This window comes from Nyctibius grandis, chromosome 1 (genome assembly GCF_013368605.1).
Source record: "Nyctibius grandis isolate bNycGra1 chromosome 1, bNycGra1.pri, whole genome shotgun sequence".
Classification (NCBI taxonomy): domain Eukaryota; kingdom Metazoa; phylum Chordata; class Aves; order Nyctibiiformes; family Nyctibiidae; genus Nyctibius; species Nyctibius grandis.
Genome location: NC_090658.1, coordinates 80,759,532 through 80,784,225, shown reverse-complemented (window position 1 = coordinate 80,784,225; position 24,694 = coordinate 80,759,532). Strand labels below are relative to the sequence as shown.

Here is a 24,694-nt window from a genome sequence, read left to right as displayed (position 1 = left end):
TTTTCTACAACTAAACTCAATATAATGTAATCTTATTCTGACTGGAAAATGAAACAGAAAAGGCTTGTGACCAAAACTGGGTTTGGTATTTATTACACATGTTGAAAATGTATTCTGCTGTTCTGTATGAAACATTCATAACAGTATAAAGTAAAACTTCAGAACCATGAAACAGTAATTTTCATGACACAAAGGTCCTCGAGTGACTCCCATCATCCATTCCCTGAATAAAAACCAGCACCAATGATTTGGTTTTCCACAACACAACACATTAAAACAGTAACAAGAGGCGCTTGTGCAAACCATGTCTCCATTTTGTGCAGGACCTCCTGATTCCTCGCAGCTGAAGCAGGCCCAGGCCCAGAATCTGCTGCAGAGGAGGAAGCTCTGAAACAATTTTTGTAAATAAAGGCCTTCTTTAGCAACGTGCTAAAACAACAGTGTCAAGTGCACCCTCTCCAGGGCACTGCTCCCTCCAAGGAGAAGGTGGCAAAGGCAGACAGTGACACCAGAGGTGCCAGACGTTTCGCTTCGCAGGTGAAAGCCAGTACACCACGTTCATGGAAAGGATAGCACGTGGTGGGAGCTGTAAGATGATGAGTGAATGAGAAACCTGGGTGAGATCAAGAATCCAGCTCCGTCATTTCACTCCCCACAAAGTATTTTTCTCTCGAGCCCCACCTTCACTGTTTTTTAATTCTTCTCGTTTCCCTCTCCCCTCCTCTGTGTCTTTCTCTCACTGTTTTCCTACAGGACTACCCAGTTTGTGGTAACAGCCAGCAGAAACGACCTCACACCTCAGATATCAAAGGAGAAGCTGTGTGAGGAGGGTCGTGGAGTGCTCCAGAGATCGGGGTTTTAGTCACACTCGCAGCGCTGACAGCAAGCCCGTAAGGGAGAGATGGGCCCTGGAGAGCGAGGGGCAGGTTCAAGCTCATCTCTAGTCAGCCGAGGCCAGGGAAGGGCCAAAAAAAAGAGAAGCCGCAAATTAAAGAAGAGTTTGGAAGTAAGGGACGAAACTCGTATAATTGTCTCAGTGGAAATAGCAAACAAGCCGTGTATGACTTCCTGGGTCATGCCGGCACTTCAGGGCTCGAGGGCCACCCCCACGGCCTGGTCCCCGCCTCGCACAGGCTCGGATACACTTTAAAATGAAGGAAGACCAGCTCATTTTGCTAATTTTAAACTGCGGAAAAAAAATCCAGTAAGGGCGTGTGTACATGTGACTGATGGAAATCAAACCTCTGAAGTGCAGATTGTTGTAATTATAGCTAGAAGTGCATGTAAGGTGCAAGTTTCAGCCAGATAGTTTCCATTCTGATCTTTAATTCTGTAGCGATGAAAATACTCGTGAGTGCCTCTGTCTAGCTGAAAGAATTACAAATTGTCTTTTTTAGGGCAGTTGGGACACTAGTGACCCTAAGGAACATAATCTCAGTATACACAAGGAGAAATTATATACATATCTGTATGAAATAAGACAGCACCAGGTTTCACAGGTGCATTCTCCGCCTGCCTTTCACTGCAAGGCACACCCTGAAGGGAGAGGTTTAGTTAACAACGCTATTGATTTTTTTTTTTCCCCACCACAGCCCGGTTTTCTTTGAAAGAGGAAGGACCTAACTGCTAGTAGCTTTTAAAGACGTGCATGTGAACTTGCAAAAATATTTGACAAGGTCTAGCAAGTGATCCTCCGAATTCTGGGAGACGGAGCTATATCGTGTATCAGCTTTACCCTTTCCGCTGTACGATACTCACAATTACTGTGAACACTAAGATGAGAATATAATGTGTATTAGTAACTAGATCACACATTAGTTCCCACAACGTATTCATTTTATTGTATCTGTTGACCTATATTAGTGAAATGATGCAAGGATAAAGGCTTCAAACATCTTCAGTGGAAAGTGCTATTTTAACATCTGACGCATTTTTGCAGTTTCAAGTGCGGTAAAGTCAAGCTCCTCCAACCTCCAACCCTAACACAGTGTTTGACTGCCTCTCTTCCTACCCTAAGTGTTTTTTATCCATATAAATACTATTAAAACCGCGTGGAAAACCATACCTTTAAACTTCATATAATTACTAGTTATTTTATACATATAAACACCTGAACTACACAAAACTCCTCTTCATGTACCTGTTTGCATAGCTGTATTTGAAAGAAGTTTTGTATTCTTTTGTGTTCTTTAATCTATTGTTTAGAGAAACTGGTTTTTCATTTCACAGTTAAAAGAACTTAATTACTTGAATCTTGGAGACATGAAAGGCAAGGGAAGGACAGAAAACATCTCTCGTTTTAAACTCTTCTTCCACAAGCTAATTTGCTAGTGTAACTTGAAAGTACAGAAATCTGAAATCTACTTCTGAGCATTTGAAACTTCACATCTTTCTACCTCTCTCTCAAGAGATATTACTCAGGTTTAGTGTGACATTTTGAAATGTCACCATCCCTGTCTCAAAACCAGAAGTTTTAACACGTAATAGACACCTACCTGCTTTAATTCAGAAATCCATTCTATATGTGATGTGATATTCTAAGAACCTCTCCGCATACCCTTTCTCATCCTAAGGAAATTAAAAAAAATCACTTCAGGAATATCTTTCCTGTCCAAATAATCAGGGACTGCTAAAATAAGTGGCTGAAGTCACTTTCCAAAATCCTTATTATTCTGATACAGCTGCAAATTTTGAATCAAAAATATTTTTTTTGGGGGGGGGGGGGGGGGGGGGGGGGGGAGTATTTTCCCCTGAAATACACTTTTGCCATGTCAAGAAAATAACATTATTTTCTCAGTAAAGACAGAGTAATTTTGGTTTTGCTAGAAGGCTGAAGCTGGAAAAAGTGGTAGTACTTGCCAGAGATCCACTCAATCTCCACATTTCATCTATTTGCAGCACCAGAACAACAGCACCCATGGGAGCCCTCAGGATCACTAACACCCTTCACTTTCTGGCACAATGTGATAATCATCAATATTAATATTAGACATATACAAGTATGTACTCAGTTTTAACATCTATATAGGGTAGCATATGAATAAATACATTCTGTAAGCTTCTGCTAAATTTGCAAGCAAACTAACATCTAGGTTCTTTGGAGAGTTTAAAATCATTACGTGTAAAAACGTTCAATTTGAAGAGTACCTATTAAAAAGGATTAATCTATCCTTTTCTTGTCCAGTCTCTTGATTTGTAAATTATCACTGGCAAGCTGGGAGATTTGCTTAAAACAGTCTCTAAAATGAATAGTCATTTTTAGCCCTAGAAGTTTTCTAAGAGTGTGCTAATACACTTGTACAGCCAAGACGCAGACTTTCCTAAATATCAAAACTGAAGAAACTCCCGCTATAGTCAGTGCATAAACAAGCTGTCACTCAGACATCATTCACCATATAAGGAAATAAAAAAAGAGGTCATAATTATTATGCAGGATATAAATAACACTGGAAGTGATGATCAAGAGTCTTCATCAGCTGATAGGTATCCGGCTGTCAGAGCAAAACATGCAGGAACACAGAACTGAAAGGACTTTCCCAGTCACTAAGTCCAATGACTATCGCAGGCAACCAGCTCTCATCCTTTTTATGACTTAACCTTTGTATTGGCTCGCTCCACAGCTCCCAGAACTCTTACTGGAGAAGTAACTTGGTTTAAAGTAGCTCAGTACTTGTCCTTTCCATACATATATTAATGGCCAGTTCAAATGGCATGTTCCTGTGCCTGATCTGTCCTTAGTATTTAATATTTCTTCACATTCCTGCAAGATCTCCCAGTCACACCAATACATATTCCCAGCAGTATTCGCATTTCTGCCACTAAGGCAGCACAGTCCTTATACCAGCCCAAATCTCTCCTTTCTGCTCAGAGGCATTCAAACCCCCCTCAATATTCCATGTGAGAACCACTGCCCCTGCAGGCAAATAATTCCCTGCCCTTTTTCTGAATTTTCTGTACCTAATGAGTACCCAGGATCACAGGTGCTTTAGCAACATAACACCCCATTGTACAAGCTCAACTCATTTCCCAGCAGAAATCCTTCTCCTTACTCCCTGTGCCCACTCTGTATATTCAGTTCAACATCTTTTCCCATTCTCTGTTTTTCAGGGTTACCAGGCCTGCAGATGTCAAGTTCATGTTCTTTCCAGTAGTGGCAATGTCATCTGAGTTTTTACCAGTAGAAATTTATTTTTTTTAGTATGCTGCTATTTTTTTTTCCCCAAAGAATTAATGGAAATGAATTTAAAAATAAAATAAGAGGTCCCTTCCAACTTCAACCATTCTGTGATTCTGTGTGCTGACTGACAGCAGGCTGAGTGACAGCCAGTGGTATCAAATAAATCATTGGAAAATTCACTCTTTCTTCACCGAACACTCAAAAATGGAGGTAGCCATTGCCAAACGACATGAAATAAGTGAAGACAACAACAAGCTCTGTGTTTTGCCCCTTTTTTTAAACTATAAACTTAACTCGCTCAACAGATACACTTAAATTCTAAATGCAGAGGAGTGTGTGTGCATTTGGCACTTTTCCTTAGCATTGAGATCACTTTAGTGAGCGCTATGTTAGATTCTGACCAGTTTAGACCAAATCTGTTTTTTCCAGAAGTTACAGCATTTCAAAGTGAAGAAAACTATTTAATTAACAATGTACCTTCTGTTGCTATTGTTATTCACACACTAAGTAAAAGGAACTACAAAAATGTGATTTAAATCAGGTAAAGCAAAGATGCCACTTCATTTTTGTGATGATGTGCTTTTGTTTAGATACATCACCCAACCAGCTCTTTAAGAAGTTCCTACTTACTAAGTATTAAATTAAATGTTTTTGTCACTCCATGACAAAGATCCTTATTTAGCTGGAAATAAAGACAGACTCAAACTTTGTTTTATTTTTTAATAAAGTTTAAATAGTTAAAATAAGAGGAAATAATATGTTTTAAAGCCAAGCTATTTTTGTTCCATGCTAGGCCTTAAAAGTTGGCTTTACTAGCAAATACAGGCCATGAGAAGAAAGCTGTATACTTAAAATGCTGGTGTAGATTATATTAAAATAGCCAGTGACTTACTCCAGCTTACCTTAAAACAAAGGAAGCACAATCTTTACAGTTTTTTAAGTGTACAGCCTCTTATCCTGATTAATGGAAAAATTATCCCTACAAAAGACTTTTTTTCTTTTTTTTTTTAATATGAAGACTCTACAAAATATTTGCTTTATCCATTGGCAGGACTTTGAAATTCTCTAGAATATTTAGATGGGTCTGCCTAAGAAAGTTTATAAATGCCAATCCAACCCTGTAACAAAAATTCCAAACAGAACTGGAAATCAGAATAACTCAACCAAATCATCCCACTATGAGAATATTATATTTCAGTTCTGCATAAACACAGATCAGCATGGTTTGTTTTGTCCTAAAAATTCTTCATGACCCACAGAATACAGCCTGGGTTTATTTCGCTATTACCTTTCCCCTTCCATTTCCTTAATGATGTTTCCTCATTTACATGTAAAACATTATCTAATTTGTCTACCGACTTTTTCTGCCCTTAGGGCCTTTTTTAGCCTCAATTTTATCCTCACCCAAGGAGATCCTTCCCCTCTGGCTTCTTAAAGAGGTTTTTGTTTGTTTGATCTTCATTTTCTTCTTTTTCAGATACAGGTAAGTATCCTACCATAAAGGGAGCATGGAAACAAATGGGAACAGCACTGGGAGTTACTGGGACATTTGCAAGCCAAGACTGAGTAGGAACTTCAACAGCTACTATTTTTGAAAGAAAATGTCATGCTTTCTTTATATTTCATAATATTTGACATATTTGATAATATGTCTACTACAAACGTAGTCTTGTGCCACAAACAGTCACAAACTGCAGACAAAGCAATATAGCACACCGTTTGATGATTTCAGCATAACACAGAAAAATGGTAGAGTCCTAGTAGCAGCTGCAATGGTAACAAACACTTAGAAACCAAAGCGATCCGACAACCTAAAAATATATCTGCTAAACCAAGGAAAAATCTGTGCAATGAGATTAGAAGCTTCCAAATTTCGGACCGATTGCTCAGGGACCACAGTAGAAAACTAAACTCTGATGTAAGGAAGTATTAGCTTGGAAAAGCCTCAGCTTTCCAAAATTCAAAATTATTAAAAAAGCAATACATCTGTTCATCATTCTATGATTTAACTGTTTTCTAGTCTATGGGAATAAAGAGCAGGATACAATCATTTGCAGCATCTGTTTACTTTTTTTTTTTAACTAAATTAAGAAAATATTCTTACAGAAAAAATAATTTAGATGAGCACAAAGAAATGCCACGACAAATCCTGAGACAAATTATCCTACATCATTGCTAGTCTATGAAAACTGGTTTGAATAATAAACATACTGGAGTATTCAGTGACAGCACACAAATCAAAAGTATTTGTAAATTATTAAGTTGTGCATGTTTTAAAATGACAAAACATGCTCACAGCTTTACTTTAAAATATCTCACTGCATGTTATCAAAGTTAAAAGATCATTTGCATACCAATAGACATACTGTAAACATGAACTTCTCATTAAGGAAAGATGCGTTTACAGTAATTTGATCTTTTACAAAAAGCTATTGGTAACTGAATCTCTCAGTGTCTAACTTTCTAGAAAATTAAACCAATGTTTCCACTCTCAAAGTTGAAACACTACCGCTTTAGGAAACAGCTCTGTTTATTTGTTAATCAGAAATACAATCAAGTGGCATATTTCCATTTGCTCTTCAGCTGACAGTTTCAGCTTCATTATATTTTACAAGAAAACAGCAGACTTGCAGAGGTCCTGTAAATTCTTTCATACCGCAACTGATTTAATTATAGCGGTGAAGAAAAGCAGCGGTGATGCAAAATAAGATCAGCCCAATTGCCCTTATCTGATGATAGGATCTCTCTTCCTGTTCGGCTTGCAGCAGTGAGGACTTCTTGTTTTGTTTTGTCTTGTTGTTTTTTTTTTTTTTTTCAGGCTGCCTCTGTAAGGCTGGCAGAAGCAAGGAGTTGACATGCCCTTATAATTCCAGCTTGAGAACACTCCTTATACCAATATAGCTGAGTTTCAATCAGTAGGTCGGGGAATGATACTAATGTGGAGAAAATTATCTGGATAGCTCATATGTTCGCTTAGCCACTGTATGGGTGTTTCCAGCATTGGCTCAATTCCATGAATCACCACTTGAGTCTTCTGCTCTCCATCTAATTCAAAGAAAAAGAGAAACCACTGTTATACCATTCAAAGTTCACAGAAAGATTAAACATTTACTTATACTTAATTTACGGTAGACTTAATTGGTGTTACAGAGTTCAACATTTAACAGAACGAAAAGCAGGAAATATTGGTATGGAGAAAGCTGAGATTTCTATCATCTAAAACAGAAACTTTGAGTTAAAATTAATTCCAGGAAAAAATTGGGTTAAAATGAAACTTAATGAAAGTGCCACTCTTCTTTCCTAGTTACAAGGTTTTTTTCCTACAGTGATCACAGCTTGGTGTCAACACGGTTCAGGCATATCCATCTCGCCTGGCTATAAGCCATATGAATTTTACACAGATCATGCTTAAGATGTTGAGCTTCCTAAAATGTACTAATAAAGTTGTACTCTTAATACTGTGATCTCCTGAAAGAGCTGGACTACATGTAATATGTCACACATATAATATATGTAATATTCCTGAAGTAATTTTGTTTTGCTAAGAATAATTTACTTAAGTCTCTAGCAATATTTCAGAGTTACTCAGAAGGCCGAGTTGGCACCAGCTTGTTCTCACTTAGTTACATCTCTTGGAAAAGCTAAGTTAGTAAATGATTCCCAGTATGACAAGAATATTTTCTAAGAATATTTCAATTCTTTGTATTTATACTTGTCCCGGAGGATGCAAGTACTTTGATCCTTTGATTCAAATGATGGGAACCAGCTAAAGCAACTGACATAACTGTCATGAAATGAACTAAAAAAACAAAAAATGAAAATTTATTTCAGAGCCTTGAGATGAGAAGAGCATCTGAAATATGCTCCAAATAATGGTTAGGGGAAAAAAGAGTAGGCAGTGACCTTTTACTGTTTTTATGCTATGCTCTGGCATTCTCACATGGACCTACCACAGTGAAATCCACATTCAGTGCTCAAAAATACCACTGCCTTCTCTAATTGGCATTTTATGCCCTCCTCAACTGTCTAATTACAGAACAAACCACCGTGCTCCCCAAGAGCTGCATGGAAGAGAGCAGAATCTAGAAGTGAAGGCACCATTACAGGCATTTTCATTCAGCTACCCCAGTGGTAGCATAATTCCTATTTTATAACATAGATAAAATCTGATTTGTTTGGTAACCAAAATGATTTGACAGCTGCCTGAAGAAGTTTGTATTATAACCGGGTATCTGTGCCAGCACAGGCTAAATTAGACTAGGAAGAATCATCCTTGAATATGCTGTTGACTTTACGCTAGTAATAATTCTTCCTGCAGAAGCAGACAGTTATGTTTGCGTAAAATAAAGCATTATACATTAGTTAAATGTTACCTACACATGGTATCATATTCTGTACAAATTCTTGATTAAATATATAAAGCTTGATTCTCTAAATAGCATAGTATACACATTACCACACTAAATTAAGCATAAACAATTGCTGGTTTCTAGTTTTATTGCAGACAGGTCAGAAGAACGCAGCACATCATTTAAAAATAAACTTCTGGTTTTTCCAACCAAAGCAGGTATTTATTGGGCTGAAACATTACCAGTCAGATTGTCAAGAGTATAAACTACAAAAGAAAAGATCTCAGAAACCAAGTTCTTACACCGAGAAGTTAGGGAACATCTAAATATTTTTAATATTAAAGTAACTCCCAAATATATGTATTTAACACTCTCAAATTAAAGATCTATCTATGGTACTCCATACATTGGCCACAGAGTTGGTGACTTTTTTTACGTTTCATAATATTATTTAATTTTCAGCAACAACTAATCTGCACACACAGACCAATGGCAGAATGCTGTTTCAGCATTAGTACTGTGCTAGCCACCTATACATAGCTGACTCTTCTAAGCAAACACTTGCACAAAAAATAGATAAAAAGCTTTAGAACTTCAGTATCATTTTCTTGTCATTGGAGGAAAGGCTTATAAATGATAAACACTTTCTTTGCCTCTTTTACTGTGTGACAAAACATTTTTGGATGTGTGTGCATGTACGTACTAACTCGATGCCTCTTGCTTAAAAATGAAATGCCGTTAATCTGGCTGTCCCCATTCCCTGCTCCCTACCCAACTTTGTCCCTTTCTCATACAAAACTTTTATTCTGTTCCTCTGCAAACTGAGAAAGTCTCAGAGGTCAATGGAGAATTTACAGTTTAATTAAATTCTAAATCTCTGCATTAGCATTGTTTGTGCTTTAGTATTATCTCCAACAAAGCATCACTTCTTAATTCCTCTTCCCCTTGAGGCTTGAGTAAAGAGATCTTATCTACCAATTCTGTATTTACTGTAGCCTTCTTTCACAAAATCCACTGTTTTTACTTTAGCATTCTTCCCTCCTTTTGTTACTAGGGACCATAAACTCTCACTTAAGTCACATTCACCCAAACCTTTCCTCAACTTTAATGTTTTCAGTAACTTCCCTATTTTGAATCATATAGAGAGTCCCTCTCCTAAAGATGGCTCCTCTGCTTTATGTAGCAAGAAGTTGTCAACAGCAAATACACTAAAAAAATTACTGGAAAATATTCTTGTTTTCTCAACAGCTAATTCATATCCACTGTTAACACTCTGATCTGGGTTCTGAATGATTTGCCAGCTATCATGGAAACTTCATCCACCTGGTTTATAGACAGACTTACATAACATTGTTCCTTCCATTATTGTTCACAGTCTTAAGAGTTGTAGCTTATTTTGTATGGATCTTGACGCACCAAATGCTGTCCTCTTCTTCCCCACCCCATATTCTAGGATATCAAAAAGTCTTTTTAGACTGACAAAATGCCTCTATGAAAGTGTACAAGTTGCTAAACAACATATATTTAAATGAGCGGTGTAAGATTTAAATGACTTAATTACAAAGAAGATTAATGCCATTCTATATCATTGGACCAGGACCATAAAAATTAGGGCAAATAACTCTGCTCACCTGTAGTGCATGGGGCCCAGACCTGACACTAACATTACTGTCAATACCCATTTTACAATATTCAGTAATGAGGTAAAAAAACCCCAGGATTTCCTCAAAATCAAGAAGTTTAAATTTTCCAGTCACCTCACTGACTTTTTTTTTTTCCTTTAAAAATCATGATAGAACTGAGTTACATGTTAGCTACCATATGACCTAAAGATGCCTTCTCAGGAAGATGATGAAGTGCATAGCAATACATGTTTCAGAGCAAGTTTTTATAATGTCTATACATAGTAACTATTTACTTAAAATCAGAGTATTTTTATATTACTGAAGTGATGCACAAATAATAAATACTGTTTTGGCATTTACAAAAAAAAAGCCTCAAAACCAATTAAGTCATCTCCTATCAGAGTGGTTGTCCCAGGATTAAATGATTTTTATTTGGTTTCCTTGTGGAAATCCATGAATGCAGAAGGCACTATAGCCCCTTAGAGTCACTAGTGGCAAGTGATAAGCACAGATTATAAAGCTTTGTGGTAAAACTTAATAATCTGTCTCCAGAAGGCAGATAACTATGCTTACATGTTGTGTACTAAGACATTTTTGAGACATTTCAGATCACTTAATTGAGACACTAACTCAAAGGCTGAAACACAGTCAGTACCTGACCCAGGCTAATAAGTCATACCATGTAAAGTCAGAAGAGTTTTCCAACTCTGTACAGAAAACGGAGGGAAGAGTTTAAGAAGAGGTCTGCTTCTCTATCATCTGTAAGGTGGCTCAGCGTTCCTGACCAGGAAGCCACCTTGATCCAGCCAAAGAAAGTCTTGGCAAAGGACTCTCTTTTGCAGATAGGCATCTGCTGGAAGGAAGCAAGAGAGAGTGGCTGTTGCATCTCAACAGAGTCCAGGCAGTGGCTCAAAGCTCTCCTCAACCTGAGGCAGCTTGAGTCCACTCTCCCTTCTTTAAGGAGAGTGCCCTAACTACTACAGTATTCGCTGTTGCTAATCTCAAGCTTCCTCTAAAATCCCTCAATGTTCAAGAATCAGTGAGACACGAAGAAGAGAAAATCTGTAGTCTTCAGAGAAGGCAGGAAGATGTGTAACATCATGGTATCCCATGGTAAGTTTTTCTATTTCCTTTAGCTATAGAAGTTATTGCTTGCAAAGTAAACCATTCAATATTAGGAAACAAAAGAATTTATTTAGCTTATATAGGATCAATTCAGATTGTTACACATACCCCTGATGCAATCTAAATACATTTTTCTACTGAATTATCTTTTTATTTAGAAAGATAGAATTAAAGATGGAGGGAAAAGAAAAGATTGTTTTTGAGATAGATTCAAGTGCCTAAGAGCAGAATAGTGAGAAGGCACTACCTCTGGTAAAAGTGCGTATTTCAGCCGTTGTTCACTCAGATTAGCACCACAATGCTCACCAATGCTGCAGCTACATCCTCCCTTTCACCTACACAAGACCAGCTTCTCTAGCCAGCCTACATCTGTGATGCACCACTTAAAATTCTTTAGTGGGATGAAATACCTCCCTTCCAATCTGTGGCCTCTAGCAATCACCTGTCAGGGCAATTTAGCCGGCTTAAGTTCTTTCACTGATAGACAATACAAGATATTCAGGATTTAGCAAAAACATCCCTAGAGTACTTCACTTAGAATCCTCCATATGCAAGTCCTCTGCACAGCAAGTCCCAGAACCTGCCTGTAGTCATCAAAATGGACAACACAGAAACCACAGCTTTGTACTCAGGGCAGCACCACTTACAAGATTGGCTTCAAAACCCTAAAAAGCGAAATGGAACCCGTGCTCCAAACTAGGAGCCAGCAATGCACTTCTTGCATGGTACAAGGCTACAGGACTATACTGGACAAGGATACTAAACAAGTGTAAAGAGTAAACATAATCAAGGAAAGTGTCATGCAGTAGCAGCCTTATGAATAATGTAACAGAACCAGTTTCCAGTTTTTTCAGCTGTGAAGTGGTCCATAAACATTTGCTTCCTTATCTTCAGAATACATCATATGTTCTGGATTAGATGATACTAAAGGTATTCCTGACAATAGGTTATACCACACTAAGAAAACTCATCTTGGGTCAGTGTTACAAGGAGCAGAGTTCTCCTTTTGTGGCTGTGGCGTGGTTGCTTTCCTTTCCACACCTCTGCTCCTCAGATTACCAGGCAGGAGAACAGGCCTTTAGGTGCATATACCTTGAAGAAGCAGCCAGAGCACTCCTTGACAGCACGTGCTCAGCAGCTGGTGCCTTGGACATCTCTGAATCTGAAAAGACACACCAACATCTTCACTGGTAGATTTTCATCTACCTCTTCAGGATCTCTTAGAAAATTACTTAGAGATACCTAGCTTTCAGTAATGTGCTTCATGTGTAGATGCAACCACTAAGTTCATTACTGACAGATATTGCTGACTCAATTTTTAATGCCTAAAGCCAAAGCTGGGTGGGGCTAAGTCCTGGCAAGCAAAGGTGAAAATTTCCTTCTTGAAAGCTAGACTTCTGGTGTAGCACAGAGGGATTGCATATGAAATTATGTGCAATTATTTACAAAAGACTACACTATATAAGCAAGTAAATTCAAAGACTATGTTCTAACCTGTAACCACTGTTGGTAAGAAAGAACTGGACAGTGGTTGAAGCCATCCTTCCCCTCTCTAGGCACCTCAAGTTGGGTATTCTAGGACATACACAGAAGACACATCCCCAGACAAGCCTCATAGTCTAAAGAAGTAGTACTCCCCTGATTTCTGCACCAGTAGTAGAATATAAATGAAAAAGCACTTGATGAACGTACTTCCCTTTTTGCACTTTAAATAGGTAACATCTCTAAAAAACCCAAAACATCAATATTGTCAGTTATCATTCAATTCGATACAGGGATCTTTCAACTGCTAGCGCTGAAACTGATGAACAGCATCTCTCTCCAATAACAACCTGTCCAAACCTGAAAACAGCTCCGTCTCATGTCTCATATTAAAAATGACGACTGGATACCATTTACAACAAAACAAGCTTCACAATTGTTTTCATTGCGTGTGCTACAAAAAAATCACATATGCTCATAAAATATCCATAAACTTAAAAATTAAGCTAAGGGGTATTTATGAACATTTTCACATCACTTTTGTAATATTTATTTTAGCCAGATACCTTATCTTTTTTAATTTACGGCAAAACATTTCTTTGCTCAGTAAGCAAGCTTAGCTATGGAATGAATTCAACTCATCTATAAATCAAATATTCACACTTTGCTTTTCTTAGGTATCATATTTTTTAAAAAGAAGATTAGAAGTTAAAACATTATTTCAGGCTTTTCCATTCATAAATTCAAATCTAACCGGAACATTTCTGCAATCAGTTTCTAGCATGTGTATGTGTAATAGCAATCGAAGTACAGAAATATGATGAGATGTTCAGATTCCACAGTAATGATCACCTCAATATAAAGGTCTCAAATGGAAAAACAAATTTCTATTTTTAACAAATCTTACCTACTCAGCTGACTACTAACAGGTACTCAATACCTATGCAATTTTATGGGAAGTGCATACAAAAAAAGTTGAGCTTGGTCAAATCTCTTGGCCTTTGCTCTTTGAACAAGCTCAGCACAGGTACTTCAGACAGTGAACACTGAAGTTCTCTTTAATGATACAAAATGTTTTATATTTAAGAAATGATAGCTTCAAAGTCTAAGGTTACTATACGTTCCGTCAAGCCAAGGTGTTTTTAGTTAAAATTTTTAAAACAGAATACAGTCTCGGTATGAGTTTTCAGAAGCTCCACACTAGCCTATTTCAGCCATCATATCCCAGGCTTTCCTTACTTCTCTGTGAATTCCACCCTATTGCAAAAAGGACGCTGCTCATCACAGTGGCAGACTCCATTGCTAGAAGTGACTCATTTTCCATAGCAGTCTTAACACACCTTTGGCCTCACTTTAATCGCACATAAACTACCAAAATCCTTATTCCCTTCCTCTCCCCTAATTTGGAATAATTATCAGTTTAAACAGAAACATAAATGATATACTGGATCACAATCAGCAAGATATGCTGTTCAGTATCCTCTGACCAAGAACACACAAAAGATTCCGCAAAGCTGACTCTAAAACAGCCTAGCCACAACAAAAGGTTCCTCTGACCTCAAAAATTTACAGGCTGATACATGACACGAAAGCACGGGATTGACTTTTCCTTCCTGCCTACATATCCTGCCAGCCCTGGGGAAAGCCACTAATGCCGATTTCAGGTGAAGAACTCGCACACAGAAATACATGGTCAACACACCCGTCAGAACAAGTCATCGTGTTCCTCAAAATTATTCTGTATCTGAAATAAACATTGTTTCAAACACAAGATGTGGTTTGGGGAATAAGAACTTCAGTTCCTGGATATAATCCAACTGCCTGGTATGAATATAAATAATCAATCAGGTAGATCTTGTTAACTGGCAGCAACGTGAGAATCTCTCTCATTTTAACCATTGGCAGTAACATGAGTTCAATTGCTCAAACTGACGGTCATAGTTTTCCTAAATGTATGTTCTCAGCTCTTGATATTCTTGATACCCACACAAATATCCCAGACAGCTTTTAACTATGGCAAGTTTCTGGCCTCGAAGACAACTAATAGTAAATAAAATCCACAACTTTGTATTTTGCTTAAAAATCTCTTTGTAAAGGAATGTTAATTTTTAATAGGTTTACTGAACAACCCCTTACAGATAACAGGAGTGTTTAACCTATCTTTTCTATCTTGTTATTTTGATTTTTTTTAATTCTTCTCCAAAATAAACAGTTCAAAACATAAGTCCCTCTCCATCCTGGAGTGTTTTGTCATTCATATTACATCTCAATTTCACCCTTACAGCACCTTGATGTCATCTTACCAGAGCCCCTCATAAGAACCACTGCTTCTTAGTCCAAAATGCTATGATAGAACTAGACCTATATCAACCTCACTGACGTCTGTTCTTGCAGAGTACTTGACTACAAAAGTGTAACTCCATGCAAGATATCTCAAGTATTCCTCCATTGCGACATTGTCATGAAGTCCATATTCACCGATTTGGCTTTAATTACGGCTGTATTTCTTTACATGTTTTGACACAGGCCAGTTGTCTGATCTCTGTATGATCTTGTGGCAAAAACATCTCCTACCTGAGTTCAGACATTTGTGACTTAAAGCAGAGGAAAAAAGTTTATTTGTCACAGTTCTTAGTATGATTAAATTCCCTGGATTATGTTCCAGCACAGTCCTAGCTTTCTCTATCCCCAAAATGAAAGCAGATGAATATGCAACATTATAATCTACATTAACTATCATTAAACACTGCGATCAAATCAAATACTTGGCATCATCCCTATTCATCATTGTCTTCTCCATGCAATTTTTCCTCTCGTTATTTCCTGTCATCTACCTCAAGTCTATCCTCAGGTTAGCCAGCCATATTTCTGAAACATAACAAAAAATGTGGATTAAACTAATTGCCACAAGCAAAAGTTTATTGAACTTTGGAGCAGTTTATGAGAACTTGGATTACACTTCTAATCTCACAGCAGCCAGAAAGTATGTAAACAGACTAGAAAACTTTTTTCTATTCTATTAAAAAGTTTTTAGAGAAAGTGAATTTGGCCTCTAACACCAGTAAGTCCAGGTTGCCTAAGCAGACTATTTTTAACAATTGTCCATGCAGTCCAAAACAGTTAACACTGACAGTAATACCATCTAAGACAATCAAGGGGATTTTTCCTGCTGTAAGAGTTCATGCCACTCAATGGAAAAGCAGATAGAGTATGGAAATGAAAGCTTTACTTAACCAAACTTTGTTTTTTGGTTTTGTTGGGGTTTTTTTTGTTTGTTTTTGTTTTGTTTTGGTTTTTTTAAATTTTATTCTTATGTATTTAATAGCAGCTTTTTAATGGGGTTGTTGTAATAGGTCCCAAACTAATTTATGACAGAACCCTAAAATACTTTTCTTAAACATCTAACATTTTAGCAGTTAAAATGTTTTAGACAACCCTACAGTGACTGAGCCTGAGATGCTTCCCATCGAATATCTAGCTTCAGGCATAAAAAAAAAAAAAAAAAAAAAAGAAATTTTATAAGGTGAAACTCCCAGGAAATATTCTTATACCCCTTCTTCCTTAGCATCAGTGCCTTAGCCTCAGCCCTCAACCAGCAATAAACCTGTGCTAGTTTTATAAGACTGGGGTTAGCAATTGAAGCTTATAAAACGATTTTCTGCAATATGTTTAAGTTTGACTATGCACATGTGAACCAAGCGGCAAAGTTCAGTGCAAATGATGCTGCTGTTCCATGTAACAAGTAAGGACACAATACATTTATATATACAAGGAACAGGCAAGGTGTGCATTAAAAGCAAAGCGCTTGAATGCGTGGCAAATTGAGTCCAACTCATCCATGAAGTTCTCCATTGTTGAGGGAGAGCTAAATCACTTTAAGAAGTAGTGTGGCTTTTTTAAACAGTGGGCATCTTGACTTACAAGAAGTTAATCCTTTCATGCACCATGCCCTTAAGTAGGACTGAGGTTTCCTTTCCCTCTAAACTGTATACAACTGACCTTCAGAATTAAGGCTATCTCTGTATATAGCTAGGGAGCTAAATGTAATCAATATGGTTATTGAAAAAAAAAGAAACATTTGATATTTTTCTCTATGAAGACTGATATAAGCAAATCAATTTGCTGTAAAAGACCTCTTGTTGCTAATAGTTCATGAGAACTTTTATAATGTCATTGTTTTCAAAATACTGTTATGCCAAACAATTAAATAGAAAATTCTCTATACAATCATATTATATATTCCCTATGCATATGCACATTCATACACTTTTAAAGGTTTTTAATGGCATTCTTGAACTTTCAACCTCTATTTTACTTCGTTTTCAAGTTACTATAATTTACATCATGCCTGCAAATATTCTTCAATTCTAACGGCCGTCCATCTTTTATAATGAACTTTTCAGCTAATCAAATGATGAACTATTCGTAGCAAGGCAAAATAAAGAAGGATTACTGTTGCTGAAAAATCCTTGTCAATACAGAAAAGACAAGCAAGTTTAGTTGTTTTCATCAATCCATAATGGTAATTGTTTGTTTATCTGCCCAGTTTAATAAATCAAATTCAAAAGTGGACATTCGGACATAATTACAATTTAAAAACGTTTGCCTGAAAAGTGATAAGGGATATATACAGATCAAAGGCTTAATGGTTGCTATTTCATGTTTTGTACTTTTCTCCATTTAACTGGAGAAAAATAAACTGGTTTTGCCTTTTTTAAAATGCTACCTCCAGCAATATTATTGTGATATTTAACAAAGTAAACAACTTCACAAGCAAACTAAACATGAAAATGGAGATGAGCTATTCCATTAACCCCAAAGTACGGACAGTTTTGTTCCATGTCTAACAAATTCTTCAACCTCTGCTAAGCTGATCAGTAAAAACTTGGCTAATTGAATCCATCGATGTGAAAAACCACAGGCTCAAGTCTGTACTGCATACATCAAGCTGAAGGATTTCTGCTTCAGCCATGGCGGTAATAGTCAGTGGGGTCAGGTCAAAGAGGGTTAAACTGAGTCAGGATATAGCCAAAGGAATACATCAAACACTGATTTTAAAAGGGCAATTAATCTTAGACAGAAATGCTTCCTGAGGAATGAGATCTCAATCTTAAGAGCACACTACATGATGTAGCAGTAAAAATGTACATATACAAGCTTAGAAAGCTTTCATCCTGTGATCACAAACAGAAGGGGAGTGCTGTTTATCAGAGAAATACAAACCCTTGCTAAAATACTTACATTAGATTCTTCCGGGCCCTTACTCATTGAAAAATAAATTCTTTAATGAGTAAGCAATAGAATTTGCACACATGAAATATCTTTTTCTGTACATGTACTGTAAATTCTTTTGAACAGCTAGTAGATTAAAGTATTTAGAGATCTCTACTATAGTAAAATTAAATAATTTAGCCTTGAAAAATTCAAGAAAGAATGGATAAAGGAGTAATGGAATACCTGAAGGGCTCTTTATACTGAACAGTGACTTAAAAAAAATAATAAAAAACCCCACATAAAACAGCTACCTGTTCAGAGTTAAGACTGGAAGTGAATTTTCATCAAAACTTCATTTTCATTTTTCCACTCCAAAATATCAAGAGAGTTAGCTTCAAAGCTGACAGATTATCATGTAATCTTTAAAGAGAGTTTGACTAGTAACTTAAGTATTCTTTTATTTTAGAGTTCAGAAAGTATTTTTCCACTTCACAGCAGAAAAGTAGATCCATAAAACTTGCATACACACAGCATTTGCAAACAGAATTAGCTAAGTTAGTATCAGTAATTAGACAGCACTATTACTACGAATCATTAGCTATGTGGACAAAATACTGCAAGTCCATAGCTCTGAAATGAGTTACAGATAATTTTGCTGCGTTAGTTTGCAATTTTAAAGAGAACTGGCTTTGCAACCACCCTTCCATCTGAGAATACTGATCCCCAGCATCACAAGTGGCAGAATGGCATCTATTTGTTTATCTGGTCCATACATCTGGCTTCTTTGCTTAAATGGCCAGTGAGTAACAGTTTGCATTAAGATACTGGACTTAGTGAAGCTTCTCAAAGTGTAGACACCCACTGTATTTTGCCATTTTAAGTGTGATGAAGATACAGTCAGGAAAAATGGCAAGGACCACGAGAGGCGTTCCAATCTTCAATGAATGTAGCACCTCTGTGCACATGCCAAGCCACTGCATAAGACTTTGGCTTTGACATAAGGAGAGGTTTTACCTTGTATTTTCTTACAAATGTTCTTCAAATGGCTACAGGTGCCAAATAAGATAGAAAGTACAATTTATACACTGAATGTGAAGTTATTAATATCTCTGATTAAAATGAGGCATTCAAAAAGGAGGCAACTACTAACAAGTGGTGCTGAATCCTTAGAGAAGAGAGTAGGACAGTGTTTATTAGTGGATTATTCTGCTTTACATTACTGGTAAGGCTGCTACTTTTCTCCTAATTGTTTTTTGTAGGTCCTTTAGTTTTGCAGGTTCTCTTCTTTTTAGCCCTGTAAGATATCTATCTCCTGGGAAAATCAGGTTATGCCTATATACATCAAGGCAGAACAGAACAAGACTGCAAGAGAGAAGCAAGGAAGACAGGAATGATTTTACTCATCCCTCTCCTAAAGATACAGTACATATACCTAATTTAAAGGTATAGCTATAGCTCATAAAATGGACCAGAACCCACACTCTGGACCTCAGGGCAAGTGCCAGAGAACAGCTCATGCCTGTTCAGCCATCTCCCCCTCCATATTGCTTACTCAGAACAGTCCCCAGACTGTTAATCCATGAACACTGCTCAAATTTTCTGGGAGAGTATTAACTGGCCTAGACAAAAATTAGGCCAGAGAACTGCTAATAGTCATGCAGCACAAACAACAGATGTTCTAGCCCTCTTTTGTCAACTAGTATAAATAAAAACACTGACACCACAATGTCTAAATCCAGTTCTGCACTGCAGTGTCCTGGTTGAGAACTTAACGTTGCAAACCTTCACAGAGATTTACTGCTGTCTCCTGAAAGCTTTGGTAGACCCACTAAAGTCTCCAGTTCCACTTTCACCAGTTACAGCACTAAAGGCAGCAGTGATTATACAGTATATGAATGTTAACAGGATGATGAGCCCTCCTGAAAAAAACCCCAAATTTTAGAGCATTCTCACATTTTCTATGAAACTAACCATAAAAAAATCTCCTGTAAGTCTATATACTTCAGCTGTTGCTGACATGCTTGTTTCTGTGAGTAAGGATATATGAGAAACTAGAAGAAAGGTTTGTTTTGGTTTTTTTTCTCTGAAGTTTTTGATGGCTCAGTCATACTGAGTGACCTCTGGGATCTCCTTGGGGTGAGACAGACTGATTTAGATCAAGATTCAAAAAAATCCAATTCTTAACTCTGCTACTGACCTCAGTGTGAGCAGGTGCCACATCACCCCTCTGTGCCTCTAATTTCTCCTTCCTTTTTGTCTCTCTTCACTCATCTTTTGTGTAAGTGATAAATTCTGTGGGAACACACTGCAATGTCTGTACAGTGCATAAAGAACCTGAGGTCTCCTCCTAAAACACAAAAAATACTCCTTTTAAAACTGAAAATTCACCACAACCAAAATATTTTGTCAAGATGCTTTGACTCCAACAGTTTTCCTAAAACTCATATGCATGGCAGCTTACTGACAGAGAACTTGCCCATTTTCTAGTAATCTTCCACCACCTTTTCTTGTCTGCCTAGATTTTCAGATCCGTAGCATTCCATCAGGGATTTGGGGGTAGGACGCTGATGCTCCCAGGAAGTGCAGCTGTACTACAGCCTATGAAGCAGACTGCTCTAGGATGAAAAATCCCACCTCTCTTCTGCAAAGAATTTTAGAAGTGCTGGATTGTGATTTCCAAACAGAATAAGCTAACTTTTGAAAAAGTTATTTTGCTCTGTGGAGGATTTTACTTTCTCCATTTCATACTACTACTGTTAATAATAGACTTAAACTTTGTTGTGCCTGAATAGTCATTGGCCTTCAGACAAATCTAAAGAGAATAGTCTGGAGTCTGATACTAATAAAACTTATTGGGTGGCCGACAGAACAAATTTAGCTGAAGCTGAACAAAATTCCAAAGGCTTGTCCGAGAAACAGGATTATTTCCCTATTTGCTCTACCTCTTCCTACATTCTACCCTTTTGAATGTGCATGCATGTGCATGCCCAGAAACCACTTCAAACTCACAAAGAAAAAGCACATTACTCTTGTGATATTAGGAAAATTGCTGGATGGAAGAGGAAAGACTAGAATAGAAGAGACTATTTCAGTTGGAAGGGACCTACAATGATCATCTAGTCCAACTGCCTGAGCAATTCAGGGCTGATCAAAAGTTAAAGCATGTTAGTAAGGGCATTGTCCAAATCCTCTTAAACATTGACAGGCTTGGGGCATTGACCACCTCTCTAGGAAGCCTTTGCCAGTGTTTGATCACCCTCTCGGTGAAGAGATGCTTCCTCACATCCAGTCTAAACCTCCCCGATGCAGCTTTGAACCATTCCCACACGTCCTATCACTGGATCCCAGGTAGACGAGACCAGCACCTCCTTCTGCATATCCCCTCCTCAGGAAACTGTAGAGAGCAATGAGATCACCCCTCAGCCTCCTTTTCTGCAAACTAGACAAACCCAGAGCCCTTAGCTGTTCCTTATAGACATCATGCATTCCAGCCCTTTCGCCAGCTTTGCTGCCCTCCTTTGGATGCATTCAAGGATCTTCACACCCTTCTTAAATTGTGGGGCCCAGAACTGCACACAGTACTCAAGGTGAGGCCGCACCAACGCTGAATACAGTGGGATAATCACCTCTTCTGACCAGCTGGTTAAGCTGTGTTTGATGCACCCTGGGATGCGGTTTGCCCTCTTGGCTGCCAGGGCACACTGCTGACTCGTATTGAGCCTGCTGGCGACCAGCACCCCAGATCCCTTTCCGCAGGGCTGCTCTCCAGCCGCTCCTCTCCCAGTTTATACTTGTGCCCAGCATTACTCCATCCTAGGTGCAGAATCTTGTATTTGGACTTGCTAAATTTCATCCCATTTGCTGCTACCAAAGGGGCAGAGGGCTCACAAGCTACCAAACAGATAATCCTTGTAGAGTCAATTGAGGTAAGTTAGAGCAATCCTTAAAACCAAATTATTCTTGCTGTTTCCTGAGAAATCCCATGCAGAAAAATCACAACCAGACCCAGATCCTCACCATGTTTTCTCCTTTCTTTTGAGAGCAAGCAAGCCAGAACATTCTGCATACACAGAAGCCCTCTCTGAATATGCAAAGAGCTTGTTTAGAAATGAAGACGGCCAACAAGAAGCCATATAAACAGCACAGCTGCCGCACTACTGAATCTCACATTGTCTGCACCTTTCTGTGTAGTCATGACAAATTAATTCTATATTAATTAATTCTGTAGTCGTGACTATTAATTCTACAATCTCAAGCCAACCTCTGGACTTCCCCCCGCTTTTGATCAAAAAGAACTATTAAATCAAAAGGCATGCAATTTTAACACAGAAAAAAAATAATCTTTCCACCCCACCTTAAAAAAAAAAAAAAAGCAACTGGGACAGGTAGGTGTGTGTGGATGGAAAAAAAAAATAAAATCAAAAAGTCAGAAGTCAGACAGATGAATCACAGAATCACAGAATCAACCAGGTTGGAAGAGACCTCTGGGATCACTGAGTCCAACCATTGCCCTGACACCACCATGTCAACTAGACCATGGCACTAAGTGCCATGTCCAGTCTTTTCTTAAACACATCCAGAGATGGTGACTCCACCACCTCCCTGGGCAGCCCATTCCAATGTCTAATAACCCTTTCTGAGGAGAAATTCTTCCTAATGTCCAACCTGAACCTCCCCTGGCGAAGCTTGAGACTATGTCCTCTTGTCCTATCGCTAATTGCCTGGGAGAAGAGGCCGACTCCCACTCCACTACAACCTCCCTTCAGGTAGGTGTAGACTGCAATAAGGTCACCTCTGAGCCTCCTCTTCTCCAGGCTAAACAACCCCAGCTCCCTCAGCCATTCCTCGTAGGTCATACCCTCCAGACCCTTCACCAGCTTGGTCACCCTCCTCTGGACTCACTCCAACACCTCAACATCTTTCTTGAAGTGCGGGGCCCAGAACTGGACACAGTATTCAAGGTGCGGCCTCACCAGTGCTGAGTACAGAGGGACAATAACTGCCCTAGACCGGCTGGCTACACTATTCCTAATAGAGGCCAGGATGCCATTGGCCTTCTTGGCCACCTGGGCACACTGCTGGCTCATGTTTAGCCGGCTGTCGATCAGCACCCCCAGGTCTCTTTCCACCGGGCCGCTTTCTAACCACTCTTCCCCCAGCCTGTAGCGCTGCATGGGGTTGTTGTGGCCGAAGTGTAAGACCCGGCACTTGTTCTTGTTGAACCTCATGCCGTTGTCTCTGCCCATCTATCTAACCTGTTCAGATCCCTCTGTAGGGCCTTCCTACCCTCCAGCAGATCGACACTGCCACCCAGCTTGGTATCATCTGCAAATTTGCTGAGGGTGCACTCAATCCCTACGTCTAGATCATCTATAAAGATATTGAACAGCACCGGCCCCAGAACTGAGCCCTGGGGAACACCACTAGTGACCGGCCGACAGTTGGACTTTGCCCCATTCACCACCACTCTCTGGGCTCGGCCATCCAGCCAGTTTTTAACCCATTTAAGAGTCCACCCATCCAAGCCCTGGGCAGCCAGTTTGTCTAGGAGGATGCTGTGGGAGACAGTGTCGAATGCCTTACTGAAGTCTAGATAGACTACATCCACAGCCCTGCCCTCATCTACTAAGCGGGTCACTTGGTCATAGAAGGAGATCAGGTTGGTCAAGCAGGACCTGCCTTTCATGAATCCATGTTGGCTGGCCCCGATGCCCCGATTGTCCTGTATGTGCTGTGTAATGGCACTCAGGATGATCTGTTCCATCACCTTGCCTGGCACAGAGGTCAGGCTGACAGGCCTATAGTTCCCTGGATCATCCTTCCGGCCCTTCCTGTAGATGGGAGTTACAGTTGCTAATTTCCAGTCAGCTGGAACTTCTCCAGTTAACCAGGACTGCCAGTAGATGAAAGGCAGATGCAGCAGGATAATCCAAGCAGATGGCCTAGTTCGGAAAAGATAACAGGCACAAATAATGACTCACACCAGAAAGGAGATGTGCATGATGACCTCCTCTAACATGGAGAGCACCATTGAGTCAAGGATACAAGGAGCGCGGAATAGCGTAAGTATTGGTCTGAAGTTCAGTTCTGACCTGCAAGATGACTCTCGCAGCAGAAGAGACAGTGGACTAGCTTGTAATCATCTTTTAGTATGCCTGCACACTACCTGTTCACAATATTGTCATATCCATGTGTTATGAAAATGTGGCTAATAAACTGCCTAAACCCGACCAGGGCTAGTTATGTTTCTAAATTTAGGTGGTCTGGAAAAATATTTCAACGCTGTACCTCCACAGCACTGAAAAACAGAGACCAGCCTGCAGAGAGCACAAGCAGTCAAACTTACTAGGTAGACAAGGGGAGCAAAAGCTTCCTAAGTTTGCTCACCACTGGAGCAGCAAGGACTGGGATGGTGCTGTGCAGCTCCCACGGTCCAGCTAATTCTGACCTCAGACAGAGCAAGCCCAGTTACATTTCATGTCAATCCAAAGACGTTCACACTGCATACATTTACCTCCTTCTATTGCACTATTTGTCACTTGCATCAAAATTAGAAGCCTACACAGCAAACCTAATCTAAATTCAATTTTCTGTTTGACTAACTTACTAGAAGTAAATGCTTAGAAAACTGAGGGAGAACAAAACCAATTAATATGTAGTCTCCCATACAATATACATTAAAAAAAGCTGAGAGTTAATTGAAAACAGTTGATCCCTAATTT

The 24,694-nt window shown here is 38.8% G+C and overlaps 1 protein-coding gene across 7 annotated transcripts in view; it reads right to left on the bottom strand.

Moving 5' to 3' along the window:
• Positions 1 to 6,674: 6,674 nt before the first annotated feature.
• The window catches only part of ATG5 (autophagy related 5), an 83,803-nt gene continuing 65,783 nt past the window's right edge, over positions 6,675 to 24,694 (bottom strand). For 5 of the 7 annotated variants that reach the window (XM_068402013.1, XM_068402005.1, XM_068402032.1 and 2 more), the window contains one exon: positions 6,675 to 7,222. In XM_068402013.1, the coding sequence (XP_068258114.1) occupies positions 7,086 to 7,222 (137 nt within the window). In that variant the 3' untranslated portion in view covers positions 6,675 to 7,085. Of the gene's footprint in view, positions 7,223 to 9,870; positions 9,976 to 24,694 lie in introns of all 7 variants that reach the window. The other 2 variants (XM_068402043.1, XM_068402053.1) reach the window with 2 other exon arrangements.